At 40.7% G+C, this 16,055-nt stretch overlaps 1 protein-coding gene across 1 annotated transcript; it reads right to left on the minus strand.

The window, feature by feature from the left end:
- Nucleotides 1-716: 716 nt before the first annotated feature.
- Nucleotides 717-15,634, minus strand: ergic2 (ERGIC and golgi 2). Its single transcript, XM_080760824.1, has 13 exons — nt 15,166-15,634; nt 12,828-12,936; nt 12,600-12,646; nt 11,770-11,837; nt 11,437-11,477; nt 10,734-10,835; nt 7,283-7,378; nt 6,624-6,679; nt 5,510-5,608; nt 3,571-3,668; nt 3,310-3,472; nt 2,516-2,595; nt 717-2,011 (listed from the first exon to the last, which is right to left on the minus strand). The coding sequence occupies exons 1-13, from the start codon at nt 15,269-15,271 to the stop codon at nt 1,913-1,915; spliced, it is 1,164 nt and encodes a 387-aa protein (XP_080616950.1). The 5' UTR covers nt 15,272-15,634; the 3' UTR covers nt 717-1,912.
- Between the last annotated feature and the right edge of the window lie 421 nt (nt 15,635-16,055).

Below are 16,055 nucleotides of genomic sequence, written 5' to 3' on the forward strand. Positions count from 1 at the left end.
CATTTTTTTTAAATGTTCAAAAATGATGAAAAACGGCGCGCTATAGTATGCCGTACGATAAAAAAGGAAACTAAACGAAAATTGAGGAAATTGCGGAAATTGCGGAAAGCGGAAATTGCAAATTGCGGAAATTGTACATAACATATCGTACGGCATACTATGGCACGCCGTTTTTCATCATTTTTGAGGATTTGAAAAAAATGAAAAAATGAAAAAAACGATGGGTTATAGCCCATGTTTTTTGAAATTTTGAAAATAAAAGTTATCCTCGTTTCTCATCATTTTGGACCATGGCTATAGCCTATATCGTACGGCATACTATAGCGCGCCGTTTTTCATCATTTTTGATGATTTGACAAAAATGAAAAAATTAAAAAGACGATGGGTTATAGCCCATGTTTTTAGAAATATTGAAAAAAAAGTTATCCTCGTTTCTCATCATTTTGGACCATGGCTATAGCCTATATCGTACGGCATACTATAGCGCGCCGTTTTTCATCATTTTTGATGATTTGACAAAAATGAAAAAATGCGAGCCGCCCCACGTCCGAAGCGGTAGAGAAATGAGAGATTAACCATGTGGGGGTCTCTGGAACATCCAGACCCCCAGGAATGCGCCCAGGGGGCGCAAGACACACTTGTGTCCTGTGTTTCCTGTGTTATGGCCGCCTCAATGCATTTCCAATGGGTCTTTCCTTTTTTTCATAATCTTTTTTAAATTGTCGAAAGTCATGAAAAATGACATACTATTGTTTGTCATGATTTTATTTTCAGCGAAAACTGTAAAAAACGACATACTACAATGTCATTTTCAATGGTTTGACAATAAAAGCAATGATAAATTGTGATATTGTTTTTCATGGTTTGACGAAAAACATGATTTTCATATTTTTTTGCATCATCAAACCATGAAAAACAACCTAATTTCTCTATTTCATTGGCAACAACCATGAAAAAGAACATATTCAAGGGCTTTGGAGAGAAACAAGACACCAATCACTTTAGACTAGAGTACTGCAGTGCTGGTGTGTGTGTGTTTCCAGCTGGTGTTCGTTGACGCTCGTAATGTCAATGTCAATTATGTTTATGCACTGTCAAATAGGTCTACATCGATTTTAAGGTAGCATACCACCCTGTGTTCATACTGTGCACAAATGTATTACATTAATTGTGCGCGCCACCCCGCACACAATGATTCTACAGTTGTGGCCCCCGGCCTCATCTAGTTGAATGCCCCTGTACTTACTATAGTATGTCGTTTTTCATGATTTTCATTATTTGTCTCATCATATTTTTATCGTCGAAAACCATGAAAAAATGGCAGTAGGTCTCTCAATAGGTGTGACTCCTATTCATGTGTTTGTGGAGGACGTCCTGAGATGTGAAGGCGTAGAGGCACTCGGGACAGGAGAAGGGCTGAGTCTGGGAGGACCCAGACCTCACAGCGTTGGTGTTTGCTTGTAGCATCAGTGTTTTTAAAGGGGCATCTTTATTATTCTGTATTCTGACATACTAAAAACGACATACTATGTTGTTTTTCATAATTTCTCTATTTTTACCACCTGCAAAAACCATGAAAAACAACATACATCTTTTTTAGTCAAACCATGAAAAACAACATACAACATACTAACACAATATGGTTAATCTAACCACCCGTCAGCTGTTTCAGAGCTTCGTTCAACATTTTAGTTGACGCTGGTACAAACGTTTTTTTTAAACCTGATGTACTTCATTTCAATTTTAAAACATGGGTAACATCACTGACACTGTTTTGAGCCTGTCTTAATGTAGCCTGCTCATAAATAGACTGCAGAGAGGGGAGTTGTCTTACCCCTATGATCTTCCCTGCAGTCTGCTGCACCAATCTAAACAATTTGGACTATGTCATTGAAAGCCATGAAAAACGTTATCATGATTCAGCCTCCAGAGTGTGATTTCCTGTCAAATCTGCAGGTCCATTGTTCTGTTCGTTGTTCTCTCCATTGTTCTGTCCATCCAGGAGGCCTTCCTGAAACAGCCAAACATAAAGAACCATTAGGTATTAAACCATCGGGTGAGAAGTCTAAAACCGTTCCTTTATTATAATTCTAAAAACGATTTAAAAATGGCTGATCTACAAGCTTGTGGATTGGCTATTTTCACTACTTTTGTGCAACGTTCTTGTATAACTATAACTAAGTAGAGCATTAATTTAAAACAAAACATCAAAAGTTGGAATATGGAGATATGACGTTTCTGCCTGACAGAAACGGTATATACTTCCTTATTGCTGTATAAATTGCTGAAATAGCCAATATACAGTACAAACTCACATGTTGAGCTTGTAGATATAATGCTATGTTCTTGAAAGTTTGCCAAAAACATGGTTAATGCAGCTTAAACAGAAATTCTCTTTAGTTTTATCATTTAATATAGAACATAAAGCCCCAAGTTGCTTTTCAATTGGAATGGAATACTCCATGCCCACATCTGTGTGTTTTCATAAAAAGTTTTTATTGCATCGTTGACTCACCTCTCTTTGTCTGTGAACTCCCAACTGGAAGCGACAGCAAATAACATCCACTATGAAGCCTACCATCCCATGAAGCATGCCTGTCAGAAAATAAAGAAAGGCCTTTTCATGCAACAGGCATTTTCAATTTCATGTACCTCTATAAATACCAGATTGATTGTCCTTGTCGTGCATGGGAAATGTCAGCCCTAATATTGGGAAATTCACCTCTTTTGTTTGAGAGACTTTCCCATCAGACTGTATGCCAGCTGCTGGCATTTGCCAGTGTCCATTTTGTTCAAATGACTGGTGGTTTGCCAGTATTTTTCATAAGGGGGGTACTATTTTTTCACTTGGTCTCTTTTTGTACAGTGAATTGGACATTTGTTGTATGTATAGAGCAGACCCAAAAGATTAGGGAAAAGATATGTTTAGGCAAACAACATTACATTAACAGATGCAACGCCATTAAAACAGAAGGAGACAACTGCCTTGCAAGGGACAATGTTTGATAAGAAATATTTAAATAAATTATACAACTCAACTCTATACATATTATGGTACCTGGGTATGTGCTATATGGCCTGTGTGTGCGTGTGTGTTTTCTTAAAATAGTCCACATTTTGGGACAAATAATTAATTAGGGACGCATAATTGGGGACAAAACTTGGTGGCCCAATTTGATTGTACTGCAGTTTCATACCTAGCATTGCCATGGTTAGGGTAAAGACTCAAGAGAAATGGACTGAATGTAAGTCAATGCAATGTACCCAAACGTTTGCAAAACCAATGTTTGTGTGTGAGAGTTTCTCAACCTGTTGTGGAGAAAATGCCTCCAACAATGCCGCAGAGTCTGATGAAAAACTTCCACAGTGGCATGTGCTGCTCTGTGATTTTAACCATCAGGGAGCTGATGTCATACTTCATGAAGATCCCTGACACTCCATGGCTGCCTGCAGCATGGTTTATTACCCGCTCCTACATAAGAGAACAGACAGTGCACTTAAATACACAAGTGCAAGTACACCAAGATATTCTGATGCATACAGATACAGACTACTGAAACCTAAACATACCCGCTCAGTGACTGAGTACTGGTGTGTGTCTGCTGCGATCTGGTAGGTGTTCAGTTTTGTGGGCACTATGGTGATGAAGTACTGGAACATGTGGTTATCTGGAAAGAGAGGTATTATATATGCTGCTGGTTAGTCACTTCATCTTAAACACAAATCTAAAATCCACTATCATCAATTTCACCCTTTTTGCAAAAAAAAAAAAATGTTAATGACGTTTAGAAGATTTAGAACACTTTCCTGTGGGTCTTTGTGTGTGTAATATGTGGTTTTAGATATTTTGGATTTTAGCAGTGAGCCCAGTGTCTCTGATGTCATGGACACTGGGCTCACTTCCTGGACTACATGTTGTCTCAGTAAAATAGCTCTCCCCTATCCACAAGGAGGAGCAGTGCACCAAAGCATTATGGACTATTATGGCGATTTATTTTAAGCATGGCGCAGCGCCATGCCAACAACATTGTGCAGGAAACCCTGGCACTATGCAGCCCTGTAGTGCTGCATGTACAGTACGTGCACTGGTTATTAATATTTGTGGCTATATATGTGTGGCTTTCTGGGGGAAAAAAATGTTTACGTTGGCACCCCTGCGATCGTCAAACTTTTTCTGTTACAAACTGACGCCGGCCCCCATCAGAGAAGGGAAAAGTTATGTGGCCCTCACAGGAAAAAGTTTGGGGACCCCTGATCTAAACTAACAGGCAACTAATGTGCACACAAAAATCTAGTTTTGAAGCGAATGCCTGAAAGGTTCAGTCATCTAAAAAGGGAAGAAACGAAAGCCAAGATTTCTGCTTGCCAAAGGATACACACAAGGTTTTGGGGGGCTATTCAGCATTTGGGATGGTTGAGATGTACAGTATATAGCACCGCTGTTGAACAAAGAACCTGTTTTAGCCCCTGCATGGTTCCAGGTTCTCTACTTAGCTAAGGCATGTCTACTGGTTTGATATAGCACCATTGACAATAGATTCCGATATGATTACAAAGAACCACTTTTAGCGCTATTTTGATATACAATTTAGGCATTTAGCAGACGCTCTTAATCCAGAGTGATTTACAGTAAGCAAGAACAAATTTGTCAACATATGTGACAGACTCCAGCAAAAAGGTCATCTCGCCAGAAAGAAAAGGCATTCATTGAAAATAAAGTAGTTTTTTGTGATTTTCGTTCTTTTCATATTAACACAGTTTGAATGTTGAAGAAGGTTTTCATTCCAACAGATTATTCATTTGGGCAAATTAAATGTATACATTTATCAGTCAAAGTAGGCTTGTTTTTTGGGGAAATCTAACGCTGTTTTTGGGGCGGAGAAGCGCAGTTCCGAGATTTGCATGTTGTTTTCAATTGGTCCTAGAATGTCTTTGTCCTCAGGTTTCATGCTCTGATCACCGCCCATTCTTCTGTCCTTTGTTTCAGTGCACACATGTAAAAGCATTGGTCTAAAACTACATAGCCTATAGCCATTGAAAACTCAGTTAGCCTACTAGTTACTTTTTAGATTGTATTATTACAAAACATACACTAAACAACTTCAGTCCTATATTTCTATATTGCAATATTGATACTTTAACTCAAGTAAAACAACATGTACTTTCCCACACGTAAGTGTCCACTCAACTGTCACTGACAGCTAACCTAGTGGGGGAGTGGTTAGTGGGTGGGGGAGTGATTATGCAAGCCATTAGGGGTGGAGACAAGTATCTATTGTCACACCCATTCCTGGGACCCAGAGGTGGGACCCATTCCTGAAATCTTAGAAAACTTGGTCATATCTCCTTCAATTATTGTCCAATTTCATTGAATGATACATCATATGAAAGCTTACATTCTGTACTTTAATAATCTGTAATCTAAATTTAGTTGTGGGCCTTTTTGCTGGATTCTGTCACATATATATTTGACAGAGTGCTCATTTAAAATTTGATAAAGTAAACCTACGGTCATTGGAGACTTTCTCTGTCCCATCCAGTGGGTTGATGATCCCAGGAAGCTTCTCTCCAAACGACAGGTGATCGATACGGTGAGAGAAGTTATAGGCTATAATACAAGATGTCACAACAATTTAAATGTGTTAAACCTGATTTATAGTTCACGAGTCAGATGCCAAAGATCAAATCTACAAGCTCACAACACATTGTGTAAAAAACTTAAATCTCTTGATGGTCAGTAACAGGGGTTTCCCCTTCTCTTTAATAAAACAGAAAATACATTTTCAGGCGGGTGGTCCGGAGACCCTAGGCTGCAATGCTAGCCTGACAGCATTGTTGCAGGTGTTGCGATCCCGACGATCTTTCCTCCCCATCTCTCTCCCCATTCCTCTCAGTCTTATCAATAAAGGCATAAAAGCCCAAAAATAAATCTTAAAAAAGATTTTCAGGTGCGTTGCCAATTGAGTTCCCTGTTAATTTATTTGTGTCAGTATCCTGTATGAGTTCTCTTGCAAAATGTAATTTCTGTTTAGAGCTGGAGAGGGTCCCTTGTTACTGAACAAACACATTTGTTCAGATAAGGTTCTCAGAGCCTAATTTGGGGCCTGCGCATGAGGTAGTTGCGAACGCAGTGATTGCGAATTCAGTGAGCACTTACTATGAGACCTAGCAGATCATGTCTGTGTGTCACACTTTTGTGCCCATATATGGAGCTGCTTTGGGGACTCCTTATATGGTTATGGCTGAGTCATGGTGACAAGACTGTGATGGCGTGGTCCAACTTGTGCCCATATATGGAGCTGCTTTGGGGACTCCTTATATAAATCTTAAAAAAACCCAAATATGTACGAGCTGCGTTCGCTTCCCGCGTTTGCGCGTCTTACTGGTAATAACCCAGAGTTCATTGCTTGCTTTAGCCTACTCTATATAGCATTGATTACTATCAGAATATAGATATTTAATAGTTATTTTAACGAAATAATATGACTTAGTGCACCTTTAAGCATCACCTAGGGCCCTAGGAAATGGAAACAAGCCCTCTGGGTTTTTGTGTCATAATTTTAGCATTATTGTATAACTGTACCTTTTGCAAACTGTTAATATTAATCAATCAATCAACTCACTCTCATGACTAACAAGTGCTGCCAGGTGGGCGTGGCCTCTGGGATGTGGGATAGCTCTGGTGGGGTAAAAAAATCAGAGGTCAAGCTCTGGAAAGTTTACAACATGAACACACAACAACTAATTTAACTAATTTGTTGATGAAATTGTATTTTGGGGTTAATTCTTTATGCTATGTTGATGAATTGAATACATAGGACCACACTGGAAACAAGTCCCAAGGACTTGTTTGTGTTATCCTTTTAGCTCAAATGTCTGGCTGAACCTCGTGCCGTTTACATTTCTGTCTAATAAAGTACTCAATCAATATTCAATCAACCGTGCGTGCGGTGCTGTGTAACATATTTTACAGGTTTAAATTTGTTTTCCATTCGCTACGGCTTGGTTTCAGAGATACAGTATGCTTCTCAAGAGTTTGAGGGCCACTAACTAACTAACTTGACATACTCACTCTAGGGGCCACATTGAATATCTGCACTCTCACCAGTAGTATACTGTAAACCCCATCACTAAAATAGCACATAATAGTCACAAGTTTATTAATAAAGGGATTAGGATATTAACAATTATTATTCAGCATAACATTTAAAATACATTCAAATGCATTTAGTAGTACCTATATGAATTTGATGAACTTAATTATACTGATATAGATACATACTTTCCCACAGTGATGTGGAAGTTTCCGGCAACCTTGTTGACATAAATGTGACCGTGTATTCTGCAGGCCTCCAGCGGCTGACTGGGGTTGTCCTCTCTGGGAGAAACAATAACAGGAAGTAAAAGTTACCAAGACGTTGTGTGTGTGTGTGTGTGTGTGTGTGTGTCGAGGCATCATATCACATAGATAGTATGGTAATGGTGTCATACATTCCCCCCCCCCGCTCCCTCAGGTCCACTGAAGCCAACCTCCTGAAGGTCCGCAAGGCCAAGTACCGCACCTGGGGGGACAGGGCCTTTTATGTTTCGGCCCCCAAACTCTGGAATGAACTCCCAAACCACCTCAGAGCTGCTCTCTCTCTCCTCTCCTTCAAAAACTCACTCAAAACCCACCTCTTCAGGATAGCTTTCCCCAGCTGAGGCCTCGTTTATCCTTTTATCTTTTTAACCCTGTGCTGTTGTTGTATCCGTTATGTTTTTTCTCTTATTAAAGTCCGTTCCTAGTGTTCGTTCCTATGTAAAACGCTTTGGGTATTCAGAAAAGCGCTATATAAATCTGAGCTATTATTATTATTACTTGCGCAAGCAGAGCGCGCAAGTAATAATTTCGCTTGGTCTCTTCGAAGTGAAGCCAAGTTTTCTTCAACCGTAAGTCTGTGCCTGGTTTGCTGGGACTAGTTACAAGTTACAACATTACGTCATATACACACCATGTACTCTGGTCCCAGTTCTCAACGATGACGTAATGTTGTAACTGGTCCCAGCAAACCAGGCACAGACTTACGGTTGAAAAAAACTTGGCTTCACTTTTTGGAACCAAGTAACCACAGTATACTGCTAATAAAATTACAACTACATACTCTGTATGTAGTTGTAATGTGATTTGTAATTTGTAAATCTGTGCCTGGTCTGCTGGGACCAGACTACACAGATGACCATATATCTTACGTCATCACTGAGAGCTAGTCATACATATACACACCATGTACTCTGGTCCCAGTTCCCAACGATGACGTAATGTTGTAACTGGTCCCAGCAAACCAGGCACAGACTTACGGTTGAAAAAAACTTGGCTTCACTTTTTGGAACCAAGTAACCACAGTATACTGCTAATCAAATTACAACTACATACTCTGTATGTAGTTGTAATATGTCATACATATACACACCATGTACTCTGGTCCCAGCTCTCAACGATGACGTAATGTGGTATCTGGTGGGACCAGATTACACAGATGACCATTTCTCTTACGTCATCACTGAGATACAAATCCAACTACAGATTTCGGAAGTATTTTAGATCATGTATATTTCAACAAATTTGAAAGTATTATTACAGAAATTGAAGTTAGAGACACATATTACTCTGATCAAGATTTAGTATTAATATCACTATAGTACAAAATGAAATACATTTAAAACAATTGAGTAATAAAATAATTATACCGTATAATATATTTTAGTTTATATACCAGTTTATATACCTTTTTTTTCATCACATATCAATGATTCATTTTTCTGTAAAAAAGTAGTTAGGTAGCAAATAGTTACACGTAATGATTATACATTTCAAACGTTCCTTCACAGAGATACTGAGATGTGATAGTTTCCAGCGGTCGAAAGTACTTGCACGCTCTGCTTGCGCACTAGTAGGCCATTTATGGCCTACTAGTGTGCAACAAGCAAGTATGCACTCGGCAGAGTGCAGTTCTAGTTATTATTAGATTGGTCTCTGGCCTGGCCCAGCCTGTATGATTTCATGGTCTAGAAGGGCGGGTTGCTAGTTTAAAACAGGCGGTGGATCTTATTGGTTCAACGATCTGAGCCCCCCCCCTCCTCCTCCCAGGTAGAAAACAGCAGAGAACAATGACGTCACCACATTTGGAGCGACAAGCCTCCTCACCATTATTGGTTAGCGAAATACAAGCTTCCTATGGCAGATTTTCCAATGCGTTTCCCCAGGCTTTCATTTTTTTGCCGAATGTGAACGAAAATAAAAGCCTGGGTACAGAGGCTAATTTGTCTCCAATGCTCCGACAATACTGTAGGTACTGTACTGTACTAGTTCCACATAATGACTCATGGAAAGAACCCACCCACCCCACCCTAAGCAAGCACTTTAATGCATTTTTCTGAATGTCGGGTCCAGGGACCAAGGGGCCAGCTAGGCACTCCAATGTTGAAGCGCTGGGCCCTAGTGGTAAGAGGAAGGACTGCAGGCGGACCCGTGGATTCATGACGAGGAAACCCCGTGCAGCTGGGCTTTAACATTGAGCTCGGTTGAGCTCGGTTGCACTTCCACATTTGACCTCCAAATTTTGGAGGTCAAATGCGGAAGTGCGCCCAAAAAGGCGGAAATAGACGGTCCCTCCGGCGGCTTCAAAACGCCACTGAGCAACTTCCACTGACATGAATAGCGGAGGGGGCGGAGCTTCACGCCAGTTCAGTATCTATCCTTTTAATACTCTATGCCAGGGACCAATATGGGCCCGACTGGGCTACAACTCACTGTACACTCTCAAAGTTAAATATAAACAGTGTAGATTGGGGTCCCATGGATATAATAGTCTTGTCAAATGATGGTCCATGGCCTAATGCATATCAAACTGGGGGAAAAAAAGGAAAAAAAATCACACCCGTGTGATGTGAGGGGTGCTCTTATCACTATACATCATCTCATGAACTGAATTTATGTGATTGGTTGGTTAGATTTACATCATATTTGGTGGACATTTTACCTCATTTCTCCTTTCATTGTCAATGGCAAATATGAGACGTGTGGGGACAAGAATTAGCAGACATTTGACCTAATTTCTCCTTTCATTGTCAATGGCAAATATTGAGACTTGGGGGGACAAAAGCTGTATATAGGAGGGGCCAGCACACCTCAGAAAGGTTGAGAATCCCTGCTTTAGCGGAACTTCAACTAGAAAAAGGTCTCCACTCTCCTCAGAGCACAAGATTTTGCCATTCAAGATGGAATATGAAAAATCACACCTGTGTAAAGTGAAGGGCGCTCTTATCATCGTACATCATCCATTTATTGTCAATGGGAATTGACAATATGGGAACTTTGTTTAGGACAAAAATAGCCAATTTGCTCGTCTACATATGATGTAAATTCTGGGAATTCTATGGGAATTAAATGTTTGTGTAAGACTAAAATCTACACTATAGCTGAATATAATCGCACAGATTTGTGTGATGTTTGGAATAAATCTGTAGGAGTACTATAGTCAAAAAATGTGTTTTGCTAAAAATCTGCCTCCTGGTGGCTCTATAAATGCTCTGGCATCCAGGGAGTGTGTGCTCACAGTTTCGCTGTGATCAAGCCAACGGTGGCTGGAGATTAGCTGTTCACAGATGGACACAAACACACGGACGGACGGACGGACAGGGTGAAAAACAGTCTCGGCCAATGTCTTTCGGCCTGGCGGAGACAACACACAAACCTGGGAGGCAGAGCAGTAGGAGATCCTTTCATGGTGGTCTTGAAGAGAACATTCTGCAGTGAGTGTTCTTCTCTTAAACGCTCTTGGATGTGCAGCAGGGTCCTAACAGTGAAGGACAGGGGCGACTCAGTTATTCTTATACCAGTTACTATTCTGTCCATATAACTTGAACGGGGCCGAATTGGCTCTACCGAACTTCGCAACGTGCACGCTTTAGCGCGCTTGGTGGTGTCTCTCATGGCTTTCTTGCACTCGTGGAAATATTTATTTCCCACCACGGAGTAACCGCCGTCACCAGACTATCCACCTCGGAGGTGGGTGTGGGGGCTAGAGGAAAGGGGAGGCACGGCCAACTGGTATAAGAATTAGTGGGACACAGGGGTGAAGGCTCAGAGAGAGGATACTTCCCCCTCCTTTGTGGTACTCTTTGTCACTGTACATTTGCACATTATATGAAATGTGTCTCCTCATTGTGTCTTCCAGGATTCGATTAGAAAACAAACAAACAAAACAAAAATAAACATATTCTAATTTCTGATTCCCGGCCAGTAGGCCAAAAGAAGCAATTAAATAAATAAAGTGGCATTTTCAATTTAGGCACCCTTCACTCACTAAGTGCTTTTCACACTGAGGAAAACTCTCTTGACCTTGCAGATTCTTACCATGGATACATCTCTAAAGAAAGTAAACGAGAATGTCTTACTTGTGCCAAAATTTTTGCTGAGGTGAAAGCTCATAATGGGCCTAAAAAAAAAAGAAAATCACATCATTTAAATCCAGAAATGCATACTACATGGTACTACAAACGCTGGTGTGGTATGTTTGGTTGCACTGTTTTACTTTAGTCTCTCATTTTTCTTCAACACAAAATCTCTTACGGTATAATTAATAATTGAAGATCTACAAGCTCACGACATGTTATGAGCTAGTATATCTGCTATTTTCGCTGAATATTTTCCCAGCTCAGAATAGAGAGACATGTATAAATTAATCTATCAGAGGGTGCATACAATCAGTGCACAAAAGGCATACTCACTGGTTCATATTCTATACCATCGGATGCTACCATGGTCTCTGCCAGATCAAGGACATCGGCCCCTACAACTGCATTCAGCCACAAACAAAGTGTCAGTATAGCTGAGCGAGGCATGACAACAATGTAAATAGAAAAGTCTGTCCTACTTGTATTAAATTAACTCCCCAACATTGCAGCTGTAAGACAAGCTTCAATTATCTTCTTTCAATGTGCAAAGCGTTTGTTTCATAACAATCCACTGTTAGCCGGGCAGCCACAGGCCCAAAAGCTCAACGGTTAAGGATTAACCTGTGATGTCGTGGCGTACTTTTTATTTGCGTTTTCTCTATTCACTTGGACATTAAGGTCCACAGAATGAGAGGCCTGCTCTGCCGAAAACATCGCGAAAACAAGTTATGGCCATTTTTATATACCAGACCATAAACAACCAATGTAAGGCAAAATGTCCTAAATTTCATCATGCTCTAAGTAGCATGTGACAATTGTGTAATGTCAAACTAGGTGGTTTTCATTATTCGGGAATCCATTCCTAGCATTTGTTTTTCACAAAAAACACTCCATGGCCTAAAAACAGCCATTGCCGTCATCACAAATGTGATGAGGTCAGCACAAAATGTGTTGAGGTCAGCACATTTGGCTATGGCCAAATTTAGGTGTGTTTTGTGCAAAACTAAACTAATGCTTTGCAGATTGAAAGAGGATAGCCTAATTCAAGCTTGCCTTACAGCTGAAATGTTGGCGAGTTTATTGTTTAATGTAACAATAATTTGCAGCTAATGGGATACAGTATCATGCCTATATTATAAAGAAAATCCTTAAAATCCACTTACATTGGCATTTCATGGCAACTGTGATGTCAAGGTTTATTCTTAGTTTACTGTGAAGGCAAGTGAAATATAATTAGGTTGGAAAAACTTAAACTTAAATACACCATTAATTCAAGTTCCTTCCCATTCCAGTCTAGTCTATACAGATGTGTAACCACCACAAGCATAACACCGGTAAGTGCTATTGTGTAAAGCAAAAACAGATCACGACTCACAAGCAATTCTGTTTACCTGCTATAATCTTTGTCCACCTCATATTCATAATTCATCCATGTGTCTCTGTACACAAAGAATTCCAAGAAGGCCAGGACAGCCATGAAAGTGAATGCGATCAAAGACACTGGAGAGAAAACACAACATTGCATTTTACATTGAGTTTAATAAAATCTTCTCACACCTATAACTGTTTGGGAGTCTTTTTTGCAGAGCCTGGGAGTCGATGAGGGAGCGCTTGTTTTACAGGTAAGTATTAGGTTTAGGTAAATAGTTTTACTGAGGTTAGGGTTAGGCATAGTTTTTGTGAGGTTAGGTTAGGTTTATCATAGTTTTTGTGACATTATATAACCGCACCCTACTAGTAGTAGCCGGTAAAACAAACGACGGCTATCAGCGCCCATCGAAACCCAGACTAATTCCATTCAAAAAGTTTCATAGATTATAGATTCAGTGCACACAACGCAAATGATTTCAAGTATTTATTTGTTTATCTTTACACATTTTTGGCTTCCAGCTCATAAAACAGAATTTCAGAAAATTAGAATACTGTGAAGAAATCACCATTTACTCCTCAGTTTTTGCAGAGCATGAATGTGAATATGGTACTTTCAAAACAGAAATGTTAATCTTCAATACTTGCTTGGGATTTTGGGAATCCCTTTGCCTTCATCACTGCCTCGATACGCCGTGGCATTGAGGCAAATCAGCCTGTGGCATAGCCCTACAAGTCAGAACCCAATGGTACTGAAGTTTCTGACATTTTTGAGACCCAGACCATGGGGTCCTCTACCCTGCCACCGGGTACACACACATAAATAAACGTAAATAACTTCGGTAACGTCGTGTCTGCGCTGTTTGATGGCTTTTGTTCGTTTGAGGGCTTTTGAATGTGTGAACTATAAGTACCGCTGCGAATTCTCCTGTGGCGCGGAAGCCGTTAAGTATTTTTAATCTTTGTTTGACCGATTTGGTCTCTTTGATTCTTCTCTTCCTTCCTTATTTATGGACACCTCATTGTACCGCCTATCTGGCTAGCTAGTGGCTATAGCTATGACAGAGCAGATCAGAGGCAGGAACGTAGCCACGAACAAGCAAACCGCACAGCGGGAGGCGGTACAATAAACGGTAAATAAACAAGGAAGGAAGAGAAGAATCAAAGCGACCAAATCGGTCAAACAAAGAAAAAGAATACTTAACGGCTTCCGCGCCACAGGAGAATTCGCAGCGGTATTTATAGGTACTTATAGTTCACACCTTCAGAATAACTGAAACAAACAAAAGCCCTCAAACAGCGCAGAAACCACGTTACCGAAGATATTTATGTCCGCGTTCCAACATTCCCATACGAAAACACATCACCGCACAGGGACCCTACGGGTCAGCCCGGTTCGGTTCGGATTGGGCTGAACCAGGGGGTTCCGAGAGGGGCTACCTGTGGCATTGCCCAGGAGTTATGGAAGCCCAGGTTTCCTTGATGCTTGCTATCTTCTTTGTTTTTGGGTCTGGTGCCCCTCATTTTCCTCTTGAGAATACCCCATAGATTCTCAATGGAGTTTAAGTCTGGTGAGTTGGCTGGCCACAGTGGCCAGTCAAGCACTGTGATGGCATGGGCATCAAACCAGGTTGTGGTGCTTCTGGCGGTATAGGCAGGGGCCAGGTCCTGCTGGAAGATTAAATCTGCATCTCCATACAGATCCTCAGCAGAAGGAATCATGAAGTCCTCTAAAACATTCTGGTAGACTGCTGTTGCACCCCAAATCATGACTGACTGTGGATATTTCACACTGGACCTCAAGCAGCTTGGATTCTGTCCCTCACCCGTCTTCCTCCAAACCCTTGAACCTTGATTCCCAAACTAAATGCACACTTTACTGGGCTTCCATAACTCCCGGGCAATGCCACAGGCTGATCGATTGCCTCAATGCCACAGCGTATCGAGGCAGTGATGAAGGAAAAGGTATTCCCATTTCCCAACCAAGTATTGAAGATTGACATTTCTGTTTTGAAAGTACCATATTTTCATTGATTTGATGTGATCCTCATTTCTGAATATGGCATTCAGATTAAAACATTCATTCTCTGCAAAAACTGAGGAGTAAATGGTGATTTCTTCACAGTATTCACATTTTTGGAAATTCTGTTTTAGTGGGTTTTATGAGCTGGAAGCCAAAAACGATTTCTAAAGATACACCAATAAATACTTGAAATCATTTAAGTTGTGTGCATTGAATCTATAATCTATGAAAGTTAAACTTTTTTAATGGAATTATGGAAACAAACCAACTTTCCCGTGATATTCTATTTTTTGGAAAGGTGCTGTAACTGTTTAGAATGAGAATGATTAGGTTGTTACCTGTACCCCCTGCTGCGGAGGTCTCCACGTAGCTGTCAGGAACCTTGGGGAATGCATCCAGCTCTTTAACTAAACTCAGAGCTTTCTTCTTGGTCAGTCTCCTCATATTGACAACAGTGGATGATGATCTCTCATTAAACGTGAATTTTAGCAACGCTACACCGGGCTGACTATTTTGTATGACGACTCATTTCTAACACCATTGTTTTGTTGTTTGCCATCATTCTACTTCCATGCTGACGTCGCCCATGAGTGCTAACCAAATTAGCCTTTTAAACAAACCATATGGCAGATGAAAGTACGTACATTAGAGATAACTTTGTATGGTATAACGCTCAGACAAAAGTTTAATCCTTTGGAGACTGTTTATTCCACGATTGATTACATGGAATAACATCTGAAATCCACCGGCTACAGAACAGCAGGCTAACTTCATTCGAATATTTGCTTCATATCTTGTTGTGGTAGTGTAAACTTTGACCCACGGATCTGGTTTCAAACTGCTTCCATGTTCACTTAGCGCCCCCTCCTGGCTACTAAAACTAGGCTCAAACTTCCCAAAACAAACTGGTCAGGCTACTACTTGTCTTGGCCTCACTCCACGAAACCACCTCCCTGCCCATTTTGATAAACTGGAATGGTTTATGGTTGACCATTCCAGCTTATCCATTCCAGACCCATTGCATCTTGCAATGGGTCTGGTCCACAAGATCCGCTACACCACCAAGATACCCATGTAACTGTCTGCACAATGCACACCCACAACACCAGAGGGAGTTCAACAAACCATGTGCAACCCAGATTCGGCACAAACAAGGGGCTACATTTATTTCACTCCTATGCCACCAAAATGTGGAACGCCCGACCACCAATATGTGAATCCCTTGACT

The sequence above is a fragment of the Protomyctophum bolini genome (assembly GCF_963924005.1).
Source record: "Protomyctophum bolini genome assembly, chromosome: 4".
NCBI classification, from domain to species: Eukaryota; Metazoa; Chordata; class Actinopteri; order Myctophiformes; family Myctophidae; genus Protomyctophum; species Protomyctophum bolini.

Coding starts and splice junctions, on each gene's coding strand:
- ergic2 (XM_080760824.1), bottom strand. CDS start 15,271: ATGAGGAGACTGACCAAGAAGAAAGCTCTGAGTTTAGTTAAAGAGCTG. Junction 3,669..5,509: donor AGAGAAAGTCTCCAATGACC/GTAGGTTTACTT, acceptor CTCTCTTTCCAG/ATAACCACATGTTCCAGTAC. Junction 2,596..3,309: donor AGGCATTTTCTCCACAACAG/GTTGAGAAACTC, acceptor ATTTTCTGACAG/GCATGCTTCATGGGATGGTA.